Here is a 17,867-nt window from a genome sequence, read left to right as displayed (position 1 = left end):
TTCCATGTTTTCCACCCACACTAGCTTTTATTTGAAAAATACTTCCCCTCTAATTCCAAAAACACCTCATGACCGGTCAAAATGCTTTTTGTGAATTTGGGCTGATTCTTCGGGCCTCCGTCTTGTTTTGTTTTTCTCTGCGCAGGTATTCCACAACTGCAGCTGCATTTCTGCCTTTGGAAATTCCTCAGCCCTCCTGGGGCAGTGCTCAGGAAGTGACGGATGTGGAAACACTTTCATTTACTTCATGGTGGTCACCGTGTTCAGTGCTTTCGCTTTTTCCTTTGGAGCGGTTCCCGGTTACATGATCTTACTCAGGTAAAGTTTCTCTTCGGGTCCTTCCAGCTCCAGTTTCAGGTACGCTCTCACAAATTATTGTGGCTAGGATTGAGACAGATGGCCACTTCTACCGGTTGACTGATGCCAATCATTTACCACCGCCCTCGGAGTTGACTACAATAGCGCTGCTTACACTGTACCCATGGCCTCAGTTATTTCAAGCAATTCAATAAGTCATATTTTGAGTGTGGTCACCTTAGTTATATCAAAATAATGCAAATTATGGAAATATAAAATATTCAGCAGGACAGGTAACATCTGTGGAGAGAGAAACGGAGATTAATTCAATCACTGGTAGTTGGTGGGTTCTCATTGATGGGAAAAGTTAACTCTGTTTCTCCATCTCCAAATGCTGCCTGGCCTGCTCAGCGTTTACAACAGTCTCTGCTTTTCTACCTTAACGTCTTAATCCCCTCTCTCTTTACCGTTTTAAAATCTCCACTAATTGCAGGAAAATTGAAAGGTTTAATTGTCCTTTGGTGTGTACCATTAACTATACAGTGAAGGGGATGAAGAATTGCACTGGCACTGTTTGTATGGAGAACATAGTGAGATTATGCCTGAATGATGTGATTATATGTTAAAATTGCTGGGGTTGCAGGATGTCATTGTGTTTTTCTCCATTTGCAAAGTTCCATGTCTCCCCTTTGTAGGATAGATACACATTGAGCTGGGAGCTGTACAGTTTGCCGACTCTGTCTTTTATTGAAATTGCACTTTTACTGGATTGGATTGGATTGGATTGGATTTGTTTATTGTCACATTTTCTGTGAGCAGCTCAACAGATCATTAAGTACATGGGAAGAAAAAGGAATAAAAGAAAATCCATATTAGGGGAACACAAGGTATACAATGTAACTACATAAGCACCGGCATTGGATGAAGCATAGAGGGTGTTGTGTTAATGAGGTCAGTCCATAAGAGGGTCATTTAGGATTCTGGTAACAGCGGGGAAGAAGCTGTTTTTGAGTCTGTTCATGCGTGTTCTCAGACTTCTCTATCTCCTGCCCGATGGAAGAAGTTGGAAGAGTGAGTAAGCCGGGTGGGAGGGGTCTTTGATTATGCTGCCCACTTTCCCCAGGCAGCGAGAGGTGTAGATGGAGTCAATGGATGGGAGGCAGGTTCGTGTGATGGACTGGACGGTGTTCACGACTCTCTGAAGTTTCTTGCGGTCCTGGGCCGAGCAGTTGCCAGACCAGGCTGTGATGCAGCCCGATAGGATGCTTTCTATGGTGCATCTGTAAAAGTTGGTAAGGGTTAATGTGGACATGCCAAATTTCCTTAGTTTCCTGAGGAAGTATAGGCGCTGTTGTGCTTTCTTGGTTGTAGTGTCGAAGTGGGTGGACCAGGAAAGATTTTTGGAGATGTGCACCCCCAGGAATTTGAAACTGCTAACCATCTCCACCTCGGCCCTATTGATGCTGCCAGGGATGTGTATAGTACTTTGCTTTCTGAAGTCAATGACCAGCTCTTTAGTTTTGCTGGCATTGAGGGAGAGATTGTTGTCGCTGCACCACTCCATTAGGTTCTCAATCTCCCTCCTGTATTCTGACTTGTCATTATTCGAGATCCGGCCCACTATGGTCGTATCATCAGCAAACGTGGAACCAAATTTTGCCACGCAGTCGTGTGTGTAGAGGGAGTAGAGTAGGGGGCTAAGTACGCAGCCTAGCGGGGCCCCGGTATTGAGGACTATTGTGGAGGAGGTGTTGTTGTTCATTCTTACTGATTATGGTCTGTTGGTCAGAAAATCGAGGATCCAGTTGCAGAGTGGGGAGCCAAGTCCTAGGTTTTGGAGCTTTGATATGAGCTTAGCTGGGGTTATGGTGTTAAAGGTGGAGCTGTAGTTAATCAATAGGAGTCTGATGTAGGAGTCCTTGTTGTCGAGATGCTCTAGGGATGAGTGTAAGGCCAGGGAAATGGCGTCTGCTGTGGACCAGTTGCGACGGTATGCGAATTGCAGTGGATCAAGGCGTTCTTGGAGTATGGAGGTGATGTGCTTCATGATCAACCTCTCGAAGCACCTTATTATGACTGAAGTCAGGGCCAGAGGTGAGCCATGTCTCTGTGAATCAGAGCACAAAGCCAGACGGTAGTCATTGAGGCATGTTGCCTGGTTCTTCTTTGGCACCAGTATGATGGTGGTCTTCTTGAAGCAGGTGGGGACCTCGGAGTGGAGTAGGGACAGGTTAAAGATGTCCGCGAACACCTCTGCCAGCTGGTCCACGCAGGCTCTGAATGCACGACCAGGGATCTTGTCCGGGCCCGTTGCCTTCTGAGGGTTCACTTTCAGGAAGGCCGATCTGACTTCGGAAGCTGTGATCATGGGTATGGGTGAGTTATGGGCTACTGGGGCACTCGACAGCGGATTGTTGGTTATCTGCTCGAACCGAGCATAAAATGCATTGAGTTCATCGGGGAGGGGTGCGTTGCTGCCGGAGATACTGCTCAGTTTCATTTTGTAGCCCATTATGTTGTTTAGTCCTTGCCACAATTGCCGAGAGTCTGTCTGTGACTCTAGCTTGGTTTGATATTCTCTCTTGACATCTCGGATGGCTTTACAGAGGTCGTACCTGGATTTCCTGTATAGGCCAGGGTCGTCTGCCTTGAACGCCTCAGATCTGTCCTCCAGTAGGAAGTCAATCTCGCGGTTGAGCCATGGTTTCCGGTTGGGGAACGTACATACTGCTTTCTTTGGCACAAAGTCATCCACACATTTGCTGATGAAGTCTGTGACGGTGGTGGCTTACTCATTTAAGTTGGTTGCTTAGTTCTTAAATATGAACCAGTCCACTGTCTCTAAGCAGTCACGTCAGAGCTCTTTTGTTTCCTCGGATCAGCTCTGCATGACCTTCTTAGCTGGATTCTCCCACTTGAGTTTCTGCTTGTATGCTGGGAGAAGGAGCACTGTCTTATGGTCTGATTTCCCAAAGTGCGGTTGGGGGATGGAACGGTAGGCGCCCTTGATTTGTGAGTACCAGTGGTCAAGAGTGTTGTTGCCCCTGGTGGGACAGGAGATGTGCTGGTGGAATTTTGGCAGTACACTCTTGAGGTTGGCCTTGTTGATGTCTCCGGCCACGATGAACAAGGCCTCTGGGTGTTCTGTTTCATAGTTGTTTATAACTGTACAGTTCGTCCAGCGCCAACCTCACTTCTGCCTGGGGTGGGATGTAGACCGCTGTGGTAATTGCTGAAGTGAACTCACGTGGAAGATAATATGGGCGGCACTTCACGGTCAGGTATTCCAGGTCCGGGGAGCAGTAGGTCCCCAGGGTCGCCACATCCAAGCAGCAGGAGGAGTTGATGAGGAGGCAAACCCCTCCACCCTTCGCTTTGCCTGATGACGCAGTGCGGTCCGCCTGGTGGATTGAGAAGCCTTCAGGTTGTATGGCACAGTCCAGTGAGGCGGGAGTAAGCCATGTCTCTGTGAAACAGAGCATACAGCAGTCTCTTACTTCCCTCTGAGAGGTAAGTCTGGAGTTAAGTTCATCTAGCTTGTTTTCGATCGCTTTGACGTTTCCAGGAGTATGCTGGGGAGAGGGGTCTTGAAACCGTGTTGCTTCAGTCTAACCTGCAGACCACCGTGTTTCCCTCATTTCCTTGGTCGGAGGCTGCGGCTGGATGATCCTGGGATCCGATGGGAGATCCTTCTTCCATCTCCAGGTAGGTTGGGTTGCTGGGCGGGCCTTTCCGGGTCGGGTCGCTGGACGGGTCTCTCGGGGTCGAGTTGGGCTGAGTCTCGTCATCGGGGGTCGGGTTGGGAGCTCCGGGGACTGGGCCGGGCGATCCAGGGACTGGCGTCAGTTGTTAGGCCGGGTTGGGAGCTCCGAGATCCAGGTCGGCTCCAAATCGAGGTCGTGGCTTCACTTCCGGTTTGGGCCTGATCCACTTCCAAGACGTGGAGGTCAGGTCAGACCGGGTCAAAAGGTCCCCACTGGCCTCGGAGGATGTTCAAGCCTGCAAGAAAAGATAAAAGATAGAGGTCAGTAATAATGTTAGTCTTAGAATTAAATTTTAAAAGATTAGAACGAGTATAAGTTAAGTAAAAAGTGGATCTGTTGGGGAGAGCTCGCAGAGAGTTGCCTCGCTCCGGCTCCATCTACTGTCCACAAAGAGCGATCCTCCCTCTAATAAGCAGGGAGTATATGTGATGAGGGCTGTATTATAAATCACTGGTGCCCTATTACAACACAATCTGCTTTGGTAGTGACTCTATAATCTAACCCTTGGGTTTTATTTTGTTTCTCCTTGGAATGTTGAGGCAGCAGTAATTGTCCATACCTAAGTTACCATGGCTAGAGGTGGCAGATATCCTACCCGGACTACCACTTGGGTTTTGCACCAACCCGGCAGTCCTTAGTCATTTTCTGAAGCTGACCTCCACCACCCCAATCGTGGCCATATTTCATGGTTCCCATTTCAGAATTTGCCATTGGGTATTGGAACCTGAAACCTCAATGCTACTTTAGGCCTAATTGTTCAGTAGCAAACTCATTTTATATTGTGCTTCAAGCCAAAAATGGGGTTTAACCTCTCAAAAATGACCACCAATCCTGGGGCATCTCAATCTGTTGACAGTCTGAGTCAACCCCATATATCCACGAGTGTCACGCTCGTTGTTGCATTCAGTCCCAGGTGAGACAAAAGTTGACCCAGGTGATATATTTCTATTTGTCTTTATCTGGCTGGGATACCCTGAAAGTTGTTACAACCTAGGGTAAGGAGGGACGACTGTCTTTGTGTCTTTATTCAATCTTTATGTGGGAGAACAGGAAAATGTTTCTGTAGTCCTCTTTACATCAGAATTTCTAACAAGGTGAAACCATTCTGAAGAGGAGTGGAATGGTAGTTTAAGAGTGCTAAGTTGATATCATGACTGGGATTCTCCGTTCTGGAGCCTAAGTGTTCCCACCAGCGGAGTACTGGGACTGATCTCCACTTCTCCACTGGCACTGGGAGCAGGGCACAGATGCGAGTCTCACTCCTTAACCATGCCAATATTTCCATGGTGGAGAGCTTGCCAGAATACGATGGAATCCCGGTATCGGACCGCTATTTTGAGTGGGCAGCCTGATCCTGAGATCCGATGGCAAACCCCCCTCCTCCTCCCTCCGCACAATGCTAATCCTACCACCCCCCCCCCCCCCCCCCCGACAAGACCGGCATCCTCTCCCCCCCCCCAACCCCTGCACATTGGGAATAACGGCTCATTCCCCCCCCCTTCCCCACAGCACGCAAGCATGAGGGTGACCAGACACCACCTGCTCCCAATCGGACCCCCTCCCCCCCCCCCCCAATCAGTGATCCTCTGTTCCTCTGTCTGAAAATGTCCAGGCAGTAAAGTGAAAAGTCACTGCATTTTCACTTACCTTCTCCTCACACCTGCTGCCTCAGAAAAAAAGTTGTCAAAGCAACAGCTGTTGCAAGTGTCAGAGACTGCCTGGGAAGCACAGAACACTTGAAAGGGCTTAACATCCACTGGCAGCCTTTGAAATGCAAAACTCCCATTCAATTTCACTGAGGCAAACGTTTCACTAGCCTGTGATTGACAGTTTTATGGATCAGGCACTTCTGCTTTGTGGATTGTTTCTTGATCTTTTCCTTCACACTGGAATGTATCTGCTCCCTTACCCTGCTTTGATGCTAACCACAATGTTTATAAACACTTTGCTATGATTGATAGCTCCTCACCACATCAAAAGGCGCTGAGTGCTTTCCGCTGTGAAAAAGAGGAGGTGAAGCAACTTAGCTGCTTTTGATGCGGTGAGGAGCTGCCAAACGGGTAGCAAGAGGGTTTATAACGATTGGCAGGATACAGTCAGCAGTCTCAACAGCCAGAGCCTGTACGTTGCAGCTAGAGAATGGGTTTTAATTAATTTATGCAGCAAAGGGGGTCTCTGGGCAGCACAGTGGTGCAGTGGTTAGCACTGTTGCCTCATGACACCAAGGTCCCAGGTTCGGTCCCGGCTCTGGGTCACTGGAGTTTGCACATTCTCCCCATGTTTCCATGGGTTTCGCCCCCACAACCCAAAGATGTGCAGGGTAGGTGGATTAGCCACGCTAAATTGCCTCTTAATTGGAAAAAATGAATTGGGTACTCTAACTTTATTTTTAAAAAGCAATGGGGATCTCAGCCAGGGCCCTTCAATCCTGCGGGGAATACCCTGTGCCCTTGCACTTGCCATCATGTTGTTCCCCGTTACTCCCTGAGGTCCAGACATACATTCCCTAGCAATCCCAAAAGGTGGCTCCCATCTATGAGGGGTGGAGCATGAGGGGGAGGAACTTGGGCTTACAGTCTATTAATCAGATTTAGATAGAAGCAAATCCACCGGTGCAAGTGGGTAGTTTGCTGAGGCTGGTGACAGGGCAGGGGTGCATTGCAATGGGTCTGGTGCCTGACGCAAATCCCATTTTTCAGGCAAACTGCCTTCTCCACTTGATTGGGAATCTCAATACCGACGTTGAGCAATGGCGAATCCACCTCCATCATTGTTTTTCAACTAATCGTTTGCCATTTTTACTCCTCTTTCAGTCTATCCATTTTGGGGAATCAGTTGTGTGGACAAATCCACAGTCTTCCGGAAATTTCAAACCCCCCTCCCCCCCCCCCCCCCCCCCACCCCCCCCCACACCCCCCTCCCGAGGACTGCCCCCGCATACTAACCTGCCAGGTCCCACCGGTCCGTGAGGTGAGTGATTCACGCCGGAGACCAAAAATGGACGGCCACTCGGCCCATTGGGGCCCGGAGAATCACCGGGGGGAGGGGGCGCTGTCAACGGCCCCCGACCGGCGTTGGGGAAATCCCGCCACCGCCTGAAAAATGGCGCCGGAGAATACAGCATTTGCGCCTCCCCCCGGGGATTCTCTGATCCGGCGGAGGGGTGGAGAATCCCGCCCCATGTGTGGCAAACATTTCTTTCAATTAATTAATGACTATTTCTGAGGTTGTCCAATTAAGTCGTTTAACCTCAATCGATCTGGAGTAATGATCAACAACTGTGAAAACGGTCTTTCCCCTGAACTCGAAAAGGTCCATTGCGAGACATTCCCATGGTCTGGATGGGAATGAGGATACCTTCTGTGGAATATATGCCTGATGACCAGTTTGTTTTGCTCTTTGCGATGGATTGCACAGGTGATGCAGTTTGAAATAATTTCCTCGAGTGATTGTGAGATCCCTGACAACCAGACTGAACATTGTCCTCGAGCGGAACACTTTATAATGCCTAGATGCCCCTGGTGCATTCGATCTTGAATTTGAAGAATCTTAGTATGACCAATCATTTGTTACAAATTACAAAGTCACCTATGACTGAGGAGATATCTTCACTGCTCAAAGGATTGCCTCAGGATGAGATTGTTTGTAACATATTCTGGCAGTCGATTTTTTTGCAGCATTTTCGTATTTTAGTGTGTACTTCAACTACTTTGTTTGTTGAATTTGATTCTCAGTTATTGTTAGTGGGAATTTTGCAGCGTAAGAGGACTATGACTCTTAAATATATTATGATCCCAGACCAGACCACAACAGTGACTAGGATACTGAACCAAAACCCCAATATTTTAGTTTATTTCATAAGACTGAGCAGAAAGAATAATTTGTTCCTTGAGTGATTGCATGAAAAATAGTGATTTGATATTTTTAAAGAACACTTTTGTGGTGAATGTATTATACCAATAATCCACCAGTGTATTTGTATCTGTGCAATGCTGTTGCCGTTGTGAGCTTCTCCTATGGGCCATTGTACGGCATTATCCATAGGGGAACATGTTGGGGCATGCATGGGCTCCGCCCATGGCTCCTCCCCTTGAAGGGAGGTATAAAGAGCAGTCGACCTGTAGGCAGTTCTCAGTATTGGTTCAGTCACAGGCAGGCACTGTTCTAAGTTGATTAAAGCCACAGTTTACTTCTACTCATGTCTCGAGTGAATTGATGGTTGCATCAACTTTATTATTACACGGTGTTTAAATCTTTAACATCATATCCAAAAATAGCTTACAATTACCCCTTAAAACTACTCAATACAGTAAATGCAATGCCCTTAAGTACTATCTCTGGTCCCAATTAAACGACAAGAAATCAAAAACATTCAGCCGTCAATCCATTGTACATCTCAATGGCAGAGTAATAGTTGCATTCCAGAACAGATTTGGCTCCTGCAGAACCCCTGCAGGCTCTGGCTGAATGTCTCCAAAACTGTTTCAACCGTTTTGTTTCAGCTTCTTCCTTATCCTCAGACAAGTCTGCACTGCTTTAAATGTTATTAACTTTTTAAACTATCCCACTGTGAGAGCAAAAGACTTGACTTGTTGTCTAAACGGTAGCCAGATCAGAAACTCAGCTCAAAAGCTTTCTCAAAATGTCTGAATAGCCTAGCTCCACCCTGCAATGACATCATCTCCCAAGTTAAAAAAAATTAACTCCTGAGGCTGAAAACACATTGGGTGGGTCGTTGCCAGAATCGGGTAAACATGATGGGGTGAAGACTCACACATCAGCCAAAAATCAAGGCCGGCACCAGGCACCTGACAGAATGCCATGCTCCGGAGTCTCGACAGTGGCATGAATGCATTCTATGCTGCACGTACCGTGGAGGGGGAGGGTAATCCACCCAAAGTTTCTCTGATTTCTCTTCCATTGGCATATCATAAACTGGCCCGTCCCGGTATTCTCTGGGGCTCCCGCGATGCTTCGCCACCACCAGGAGGAATTACCAATGGCGGGTTTCCGTTGTAGCTTTCAAAATTGGGAAACAGGTGCGCTGGCTGCTGAGGGAGAAGGCAGAGGTAGGTCATGTTCCCAGAGGTGTGACCATGCGCTGCCGGTCCAGCTGGTTCTGCCACTGGCATGGCTAGTTATGAGGAGTGGGGTGGGGGGGGGGGGGGGTAGTATCTGTCAAGGCCGGGGAGAATAGCGGGGGGGGTGGGGAGGGGTCACTGGGGATGGGCCTCCTTGCTGGTAGACCGCCGGGACTGGGGTGTCCAGGCATGGACCGCCATTGCCGCGACCTGCAAGGTAGCCCCATCTTCAGTTGTGGGTCAATTAGAGAGGTCTGGATTTTCTGGCCGTTCTTGCGGGCAGGATCTTACGGACCCGCCGACGGTGCACCCCCACCGTGGGTTTCGTGGCAGCGAGGAGTGTGGTTGTGTGCTCAACGCGAAACCAAGACTAGTAAATCCCGCCGCCGCCGGCCAATCGGGGTCGCCCTCCGCCATCATTGGAGGGATATTCACCATGCCGATGCAGCCTTTTCCCAACGCAACAAGAGCACCGAATAATGGCAGTTACCACATAATTTTCCTTGTTTTGGTGCTACTACTCTTAAGTACTACAAACTGCATTATCTCAGCCGATTGTCTCCACGAGATTTCTTTTCCACCTCCAAATAAAAATTTTATTTTGTTTTCTGACTTCTGCTTGCCTTGCTCTCCGCATGGAGCCAAATTACATTAAATTGTTAATTTGGGACCCAGTATATTTCAACATTGTTCAGAACAATCACATTCATTGTAGAGGGCACTTGATGTGATCCATCACTCTAAATATGCCTGTAAACCTAACCATTCAGACAGCCCACACCAGAGGTACTCGACTTACCTTCTGTGGAATATATGCCTGATGACCAGTTGAAAAAAGATAGTTTAAGTTTCTGTTTATATTGAGTCACAGTGTTAAATGTTCACCTGACTCACTGCTTTGCAAAAAAAAAGCAGGGAGATTGAAAGAGCTGATGAATTTCAATTTGATAAGTGTTCTATCATTAAGGCTGCCCATTGTGAACTCTGATCCCTACGCTATTTAAATTCATCTTGTAGCAGCGATTGATGGTCACGATTTACATTCTGAAAAGAATTTTGTGAGATGTTGCCGCTCAATCAGATGGAGGTCATTAGACCTGGTGCTGTAAGTAGTGTAGAGCCAATTTTGTGAGCCATGCTGCCATCAAACAAGCCTCCATTCTAGGAGCCCTGCTTGTTAGATTACTTCTTGTGTATCTACTAATACTTTGCCTGTGGGATACGCAAAACAAAGATATTGTATTGAGCTTATTTATTGTAGAATGTTCTTTTTAATAACTAGAGTTTTGAACTTTGTACTGTATTCCTCGTCTCCAGTTAGTTATTATTGGAGTTTTCTCTGCAATCAATCTATCGCGTGGTGCTTCACCAATATTAATATATTTGTTGCCTTAAGTTAAGCAGAATCAAACCTCCTTGGAATGGTGTACGAATAATGCGCCCACATTTGACCCACCCATCCACCACTCTTGCCCAATATTATACAACTTTGCACACACACATACATTTCCCGCCTCAGTATTGACTGCAATGTTTTTCTTCTTTATTATTAGGTGCAATGAGCCGGAGCTGAAATCACTGGCAATAGGTGTATACACCCTGATAGGAAGAACACTTGGTGAGATACTTCATTTTTGCTTTTTTTGATAAATCAAAAACGTTTGTCCCATTTCCTGGAAGAATGGGGAGGCATTGTTGTGTTGGTAGAATCTTTTTTTATTATTACTTTATCAGAGTTGCAAAGCCAGAGCTCAGAGTATGGACGGGGCAAACCTCTAATCCAGCTCCTTGCCTGCTCCAAAAACCAATTCAAATTGAATCCAATTCATGATCCCCACAAGACAGACATGAGGCATCACACCTGACCTCATGCTCATCTTAGCCAAAAGGCTAGGAAGCCATTGTGTTGGTGGAATCTTCAATATAATGAGACAATGTCCTCCCTCATATTTTATCCATGAACTCTTTTAGGATTTTGGCAGAAATAGCAATTGGGGAAATGGGAACATAGGAATGAAACATCATTCAGCCCCTCAAACCTGACCCATTATTGAATTAGATCATGGCTGATCTTTTCCTCAGCTGCTGAATTTACCAGTTTTGGCCCCATACCTCTGCAGAACGGTATCGATCTCGGTATTCAAGTTCCAGTTTCCCCCAGCATCAATGGCGTTCTGGAAGTACTTGCTGTATTTGATGACACCAGCAAATAAAATAGATCTTCATTGCAGTACGGCTTAAGGATGGCCTAGTCTTGTTTACTCACCTAAACAGACTAACTTAATAGAGATCAATGATTTATATAGCACCCTTTGTCAAAACTCCAAAATCATAAAGCTGTTTCATAGGAGCATTCCCAGACTAAATTTGACACTGAGCCACATATAGGGATATTATGATAGGTGCCCATGGTCAAAGATAAAAATCTTAAGGACATGGAAATGTTTAGGCAGCTGAATTTACAAGATTTCCCACAAGGGGAAACATTCCCACAAAGGGAAACTTAGGGCGAGTGGGCCTAAGTAGAGTCCTCTCTCAGAAAGCCGGTGCAGACTCGATGGACAGAATGGCCTCCTGCATTGTACAAATGCCAAGGTAATCCCGTATGCCCATCCATTCCCATGTAGAGTTTTCAGGACACTAAGAATACCTTTCTAACATCACTTATGAACAAAATACTGTGTGACCAGCAAAGGGGATTTCTTGTGCTCTGTACTTCTCAAGGTTGTTGGAGTGGGAGAACAAAAGTGGCATTGACTGATGATCACATGGCTAAATGTTCCACTTTCCTCTGTGAGAAACAAATCATTTATGTTCCGTTAGGTAGAGAAAAAACAGCCAGGCAAGAAAAGGTTTGAAGGCTGTGGATAATATATTTTAAATGTGCTTCTAAACATAGCTAATGGCTGAACTGATCAGAGGCCTGAGCTGGGAAAATAGGAATCTGTGCTTGTAAAAATGATGTGGAGATGCCTGCGTTGGACTGTGGTGGGCACAGTAAGAAGTCTTACAACACCAGGTTAAAGTCCAACAGGTTTTTTTTCGAATCACTAGCTTTCAGAGCGCAGCTCCTTCCTCAGGTGAATGAAGAGGTGGGCTCCACAAACACATATATAGACAAATTCAATGATGCAAGATGATACTTTGAAGTTAGCAAAATTGTGTCAATTGTCATAGGATGTTGCTGGAATGACTTGACATTGACTTCCTCCTCCCTGTTCCAGCTGGAATTCCTGCTCCTATTTACTTTGGAGCTTTGATAGACACAACGTGCCTGAAATGGGGAACCAACAGATGTGGGGGTCGAGGGGCCTGCAGGATTTACAACTCCGATACTTTCAGGTAAGAATGAGTTGTTGGCTCAATGCAATGGATGGGGTTGACGCGCAATGTGGAATGATCTAGACGTTTTAAAGTGAGGAATTAAGACCATGCGCAAGGAATTCAAGAAGGTGAAATCAGCAATTAAAATCTGCCCTCCAACTGTGCTATTAGATCGAAAGAAAAACTGCCATTTGTGTGTTGCCCACCTCTCATGACAGCAGGATGCCCAAAGTCACTTTGCAGACACTTAAATACGTTTGATTGTCGTCACGGTTGTAAATTAGGGAGAAGCAGCAAGGCGGCAGGGTGGCACAGTGGTTAGCACTGCTGCCTCACAGCTCCAGGGTCCAAGGTTCAATTCCAGCCTCGGGTTACTGTCTATGTGGAGTTTGCACTTTCTCCCCATGTCTGCGTGGGTTTCTCTGGGTTGCTGCGGTTTCCTCCCACTGTCCAAAGAAGTGCAGATCAGGTGGATTGGCCATGATAAATTTCCCTTTCTGTCCAAAAGGTTAGGTAGGGTTACTGGGTTATGGGGATAGGGTGGAGATGTGGGTTTTCCAAGGGCCAGTACATTCTCGATGGGCCTAATGGCCTTCTTCTGCACTGTGAATTCTATGAAGTGACATGAAGCTAGTCTGACACTATGGGACATTATCAGCATCCAAAATCTCTGTTATATGCAGTGCCTTCAGCCATTTCTCAATATCGCACGGAGTGAATTGGATTGGCTGAAGACTGTTATCTATGATGCTGGAGACCACAGGAGAAGGCTGAGATGAATCATCGACTCAGCACTTCTGGCTGAAGACTGATGCAAATGCTACAGCTTTGTTTTTTGCGTTGATATGCTGGACTGCCCTCTCATTGAGGATGTTTTTGGATCTCTCTCCTCCAGTTAGTTGTTCAACTATCCGCCATCATTCATGATGGGATGTGACAGGAATGCAAAGATTTGTTCCGATCTGTTAGCTGTGGCATCGCTTAGCTCTGACTATAGCATGGCACATCCACTGATGGCTCAATGTAGTCCTATGTTGTGGCTTCACCAGGTTGGCCACTCATTTTTATGTAGGTCTGGTGCTGCTCTTGGCACGCCCTCCTGCATTCTTGATTGATCCTGTGGTTTGATGGTAATGGTAGAGTGGCAGAATAGAGGTTCTCCCAGTAAGGGGGCGGGAGACCTCGAACAATGTCTGGCTATGTATAAACAGAGTTGGCCAGTAAGGTAGCAACTAGAGAAGACCCAGTAGGGAGCTACTGGAGCTGTATATAGTAGTAGTTGTCAAATAAAGTAAATTTTTGTTTCAACAAACCCGGTGTGGACTCTTCATGGCTTTATAAATCTGGCGATAAGGATAAAAACAGGATGGCTATCGAAACCGCTGAGCCACTCCCCATCTCTATTGGATAAAGGTTGAAACTTTTCTTCCATCATGCCACTTTTTGGATGTTTGGACATGTTTGATGCCGGGTTGGAAGACTGGAATGAGTATGCACATAGGATACCTTACCGTGCCAACAATATCGCGTAGTCATCTTGTTAACTGACCGTGGCATGCATACATTCAGAGTGAGATAGAGCCTTGCATACCCAGCGGCCCCAGATGCTAAAACTTTTGATGAGCTTGCAGGTCTAGTGAGGCAGCATTTTAATCCGACCCCGTCCGTTTTGGTACAACGGTATATTTTTAAGACCGTAGAAAGGAGTCCAAGTGAGTCCGTCGCTGGGTTTTTGTTGAGATTACGGAAAATTATGGAATTCTGCGAATACGGCACCGCCCTGTCAGAAATGCAGCATGACCGCTTGGTTTGTGGCATTAACAATGTGGCCGCTCAGAAGAAGGTGCTAGCCGAACGCTCCCTGACCCTGAAGCAAGCCATTCAAATGTCATTATCCCAGGAGAGTGCAGAGCAAGGGATGCAGGAGATACAAGGGATATAAGTGAACCTGTAGGGCGCACCCCCTCCCGCCATGGGGCTGCTACCTGGGCTGCTGACCTGCCATGAACCGAGTGCTGGAAAGGTCCGACCCACTGTCTGAAGGAAGAGCCTACCTGGCGGGAGACTCACCCGAAGTCCGTAGAACAGGAGCCCAGTCGGTGTTGCGCTTGTAGTTGCCGGCCCTGGCATGAGCGTAGACTGTGAGCGAACCAGAGGCCTAGGGGCCTCGGTAGGGGTAGATGTCAGCCCAGAGCCCATATCTTACATCTGGATGAACCAGAAGAGGAGGATGACTGCATGCAGTTGAGTTGCATGGCAATCCACTGAATGGCCCCATAAAGATTGCAGTGCAAGTAAACAGATGTCTACTGGATATGGACTTGGAAGCTGATGCTGTGGTCTCCGTGGTCAGACAGAGAACATTTCATCGCATTAAGCACGGAATTCAGAACTTGGATTTAATGGACACACAGGCCAGGCTAGCCGCCCAGGTTGGATATCGCAGGTATTACTATAACTCTGGTGGTTTATTGGTGCGCCCCCCCCCCCCCCCCCCCCCACCCCCCGCGATGACCTCCGGTGGCGATGCCAACTGCCACTCTAGCAAAATTTGTCGCCGTGCAATCAGAGAGGCGAAGGCCAAGACATTGTCCTTCCTTGTCTCCATGAGCTCCGGGTTCTCTGAAACCCCAAATATCGACACCAAAGTGTCCGAGTCCACTCCCTCCGCCACTATCCTGGCTAAGACCGCGAACACTCCCGCCCAGAATCTTTCCAATTTTTCACAACCTCAAAACATGTGCGCATGATTCGCTGGCCCCTGCCCATCCCTCTCACACTCATCTGCTACCCCCTGAAAGAACCCACTCATTCTTGCCCAAGTCATATGCACTCTGTGCACCACCTTCAACTGTATCAGGCTCATCCTTGCACAAGAGGAGGTCCCATTTACCCTACGCAATACTCACTCCATACTCCCCAATTGATCTCCATTCCCAACTCCGCTGCCCATTTCTCCTTGATCTTCACCACCCGCTCGCCTCCCTGCTCTCCCAACCACTTAGATATATCCCCAATCCTTCCCTCCCCTTCCATATCCGGAAGCAGCAGTCACTCCAGCAGGGTGTATCCCGGCAATCTAGGGAACCCCTTCCAGACATTTCGTGCAAAGTCCCTAACCTGCAGATACCTGAACTGACTACCCCTCGGCAGCTCTACCCTCTCCCTTAGCTCCTCCAGACTGGCGAATCCTTCCTCCAAATATAAATCCCTCACCTTGACCAGCCCCACTTCCCTCCACCTCCTGTATACACTATCCATCCGCCCCGGCTCAAACCCATGATTCATGCACAGCGGCGTTAGCACCGACATCCCTTCCACCCTAAAATGCCTCCTCAGCTGATTCCATATCTTCACCGTGGACTACACCACTGGGTTCCCTGAACACCCTCTCGGAGCCAGTGGCAATGCTACCGTCACCATAGCCGTCAAACTAGACCCCTTACAAGATTCCTCCTCCATCCGAACCCACTCTACCCCTTCTCCTTCCCACCACCGCCGTGCCTTGTCCACATTCGCCGCCCAATAATAATGAAGCACGTTTGGCAACGTCAACCCCCTCTGCTGCCTCTCCCTCTGTAGCAGGGTCCTACCCACCCTTGGCAACTTCCCCACCCATACCAAGTCAGAGATGATTCTGTCCACTTTCCGAAAAAAGGCCTTTGGTATAAAGATCGGGAGAGCCTGAAAGATAAACAAGAATCTCAGCAGAATATTCATTTTCACCACTTGGACCCTCCCCGCCAGCGTTAAGTGCAGTGTATCCCACCTCTTAAGATCCTCCCTGGCTTTCTCCACCAGCTTTGTTGCTACCTGAATCCCCAAGTACCTAAACCTATCCCTCGCTACCGTAAATGGCATCCCCCCTAAATTAGCCCGCTGTGCCAGCTCATTCACTGGGAATACCTCGCTTTTCCCTACATTCAGCTTGTATCGCGAGAACCCTCTAAACCTCCCCAACAGGCCCATAAACCTTCCCGTACTCTCCAACGGATCTGAAACATACAGCAGGAGGTTATCGGCATAGAGCGACACCCGATGCTCCCTCTGTCCCCTCATTATACCCTGCCACTCTGCCGACCCCCTGAGAGCCATCGCCAACGCTTCTATGGCCAGCTCAAACAGCAGCGGCGACAGCGGGCACCCCTGCCTCGTACCCCTGTGTAAATCAGTGCTTTGTGAGCTCACATCATTCGCCCTCACCCTCGCCCTTGGTGCCACATACAGCAACCGTACCCATGCCACAAATCTCGGCCCAAACCCAAACCTTCCCAAAACTTCAAACAAGTACCACCACTCCACCCGATCAAATGCTCTCGATGGATTCATCACCACATTCAACAAACGTCTTATATTACTCGCGAGCTGCCTGCCCTTCACGAAGCCTGTTTGATCTTCTGCAACCACCCCCGGGACATAATCCTCCATCCTCCCCGCCAACAACTTAGCCAATACTTTCACATCCGTGTTCAATAGTGATATGGGTCCATACGACCCACATTACACCAGATCCTTCCCTTTTTTTAGGATTAGTGTGATTGCTGCCTTCTTCATCGTCTCTGGCAACTCCCCCTTTTCCAGTGCTTCATTAAACGCCCCCAACAGATGTGGTGCCAGGTCTGCTGCAAATTCCTTATAAAATTCTGCCGGGTACCCATCCAGCCCAGGGGCCTTCCCCAACTTCATACCCCTGATACTATCCAGCATCTCCCTCTGCCCCAGGGGCTCCTCCAACGCCTGCCTCTTTGTTTCCTCCACCTGGGGAAATTCCAGCTCATCCAGAAACCGCCCCATGTCCCCTTCCTCTCCTCCTGGGTCTGCCTCATAAAGTCCCTGGTAATACTCTCTAAATGCCTCATTTATCTTCCCTGGCTCTGACATCACATCCCCAGCCCCAGTCTGGATCTTCAATATCTCCCGCAAATCTGTTACCGTCAACAGGCACAGGGGGCTGTACAAGTAGACATGGTTGCTTTTAAGAGTGTCCTCCACCTGTGCTATATTTCAGCTTGTATTGGAGAACTTTCTGCAAGGGCCCACGCATATGATGATATGTTTAGGTATTGTGCTGGTCACGGGAGCTTCCGAGCAAGACCATTTAGACAAACTGGGGGCAGTGTTGAAGAGGTTCCCTGAGGCTGATGTCCGCTTACGACGAGCGAAGTGCATTTTTCATGCGAAAGACACTGCCACGTCATTATTATGACGGACCATAGGGCAGCACGTTGATGCGGTAGTTAGTACTGCTGCCTCACGCCGCCAAGGTCCCAGCTTCGGTCCCAGCTCTGGGTCACTGTTCATGTGGAGTTTGCACATTCTCCCCATGTTTGCGTGGGTTTCGCCCCCACAACCCAAAGATGTGCTGAGTAGGTGGATTAGCCATGCTAAATTGCCCCTTAAA

General features: G+C 48.0%; 1 protein-coding gene across 6 annotated transcripts in view; it reads left to right on the top strand.

Annotated features, from left to right (window-relative positions):
* LOC119973289 (solute carrier organic anion transporter family member 1C1-like) overlaps positions 1-17,867 on the top strand; it is a 103,934-nt gene that overhangs the window by 82,974 nt on the left and 3,093 nt on the right. For all 6 annotated transcript variants that reach the window (XM_038811085.1, XM_038811083.1, XM_038811081.1 and 3 more), the window contains exons 12-14: positions 146-318; positions 10,696-10,760; positions 12,367-12,484. In XM_038811085.1, the coding sequence (XP_038667013.1) occupies positions 146-318; positions 10,696-10,760; positions 12,367-12,484 (356 nt within the window). The remainder of the gene's footprint in view (positions 1-145; positions 319-10,695; positions 10,761-12,366; positions 12,485-17,867) is intronic.

This window comes from Scyliorhinus canicula, chromosome 11 (assembly GCF_902713615.1).
Source record: "Scyliorhinus canicula chromosome 11, sScyCan1.1, whole genome shotgun sequence".
NCBI lineage: Eukaryota > Metazoa > Chordata > Chondrichthyes > Carcharhiniformes > Scyliorhinidae > Scyliorhinus > Scyliorhinus canicula.
This window is presented reverse-complemented; position numbering and strand designations above follow the sequence as displayed.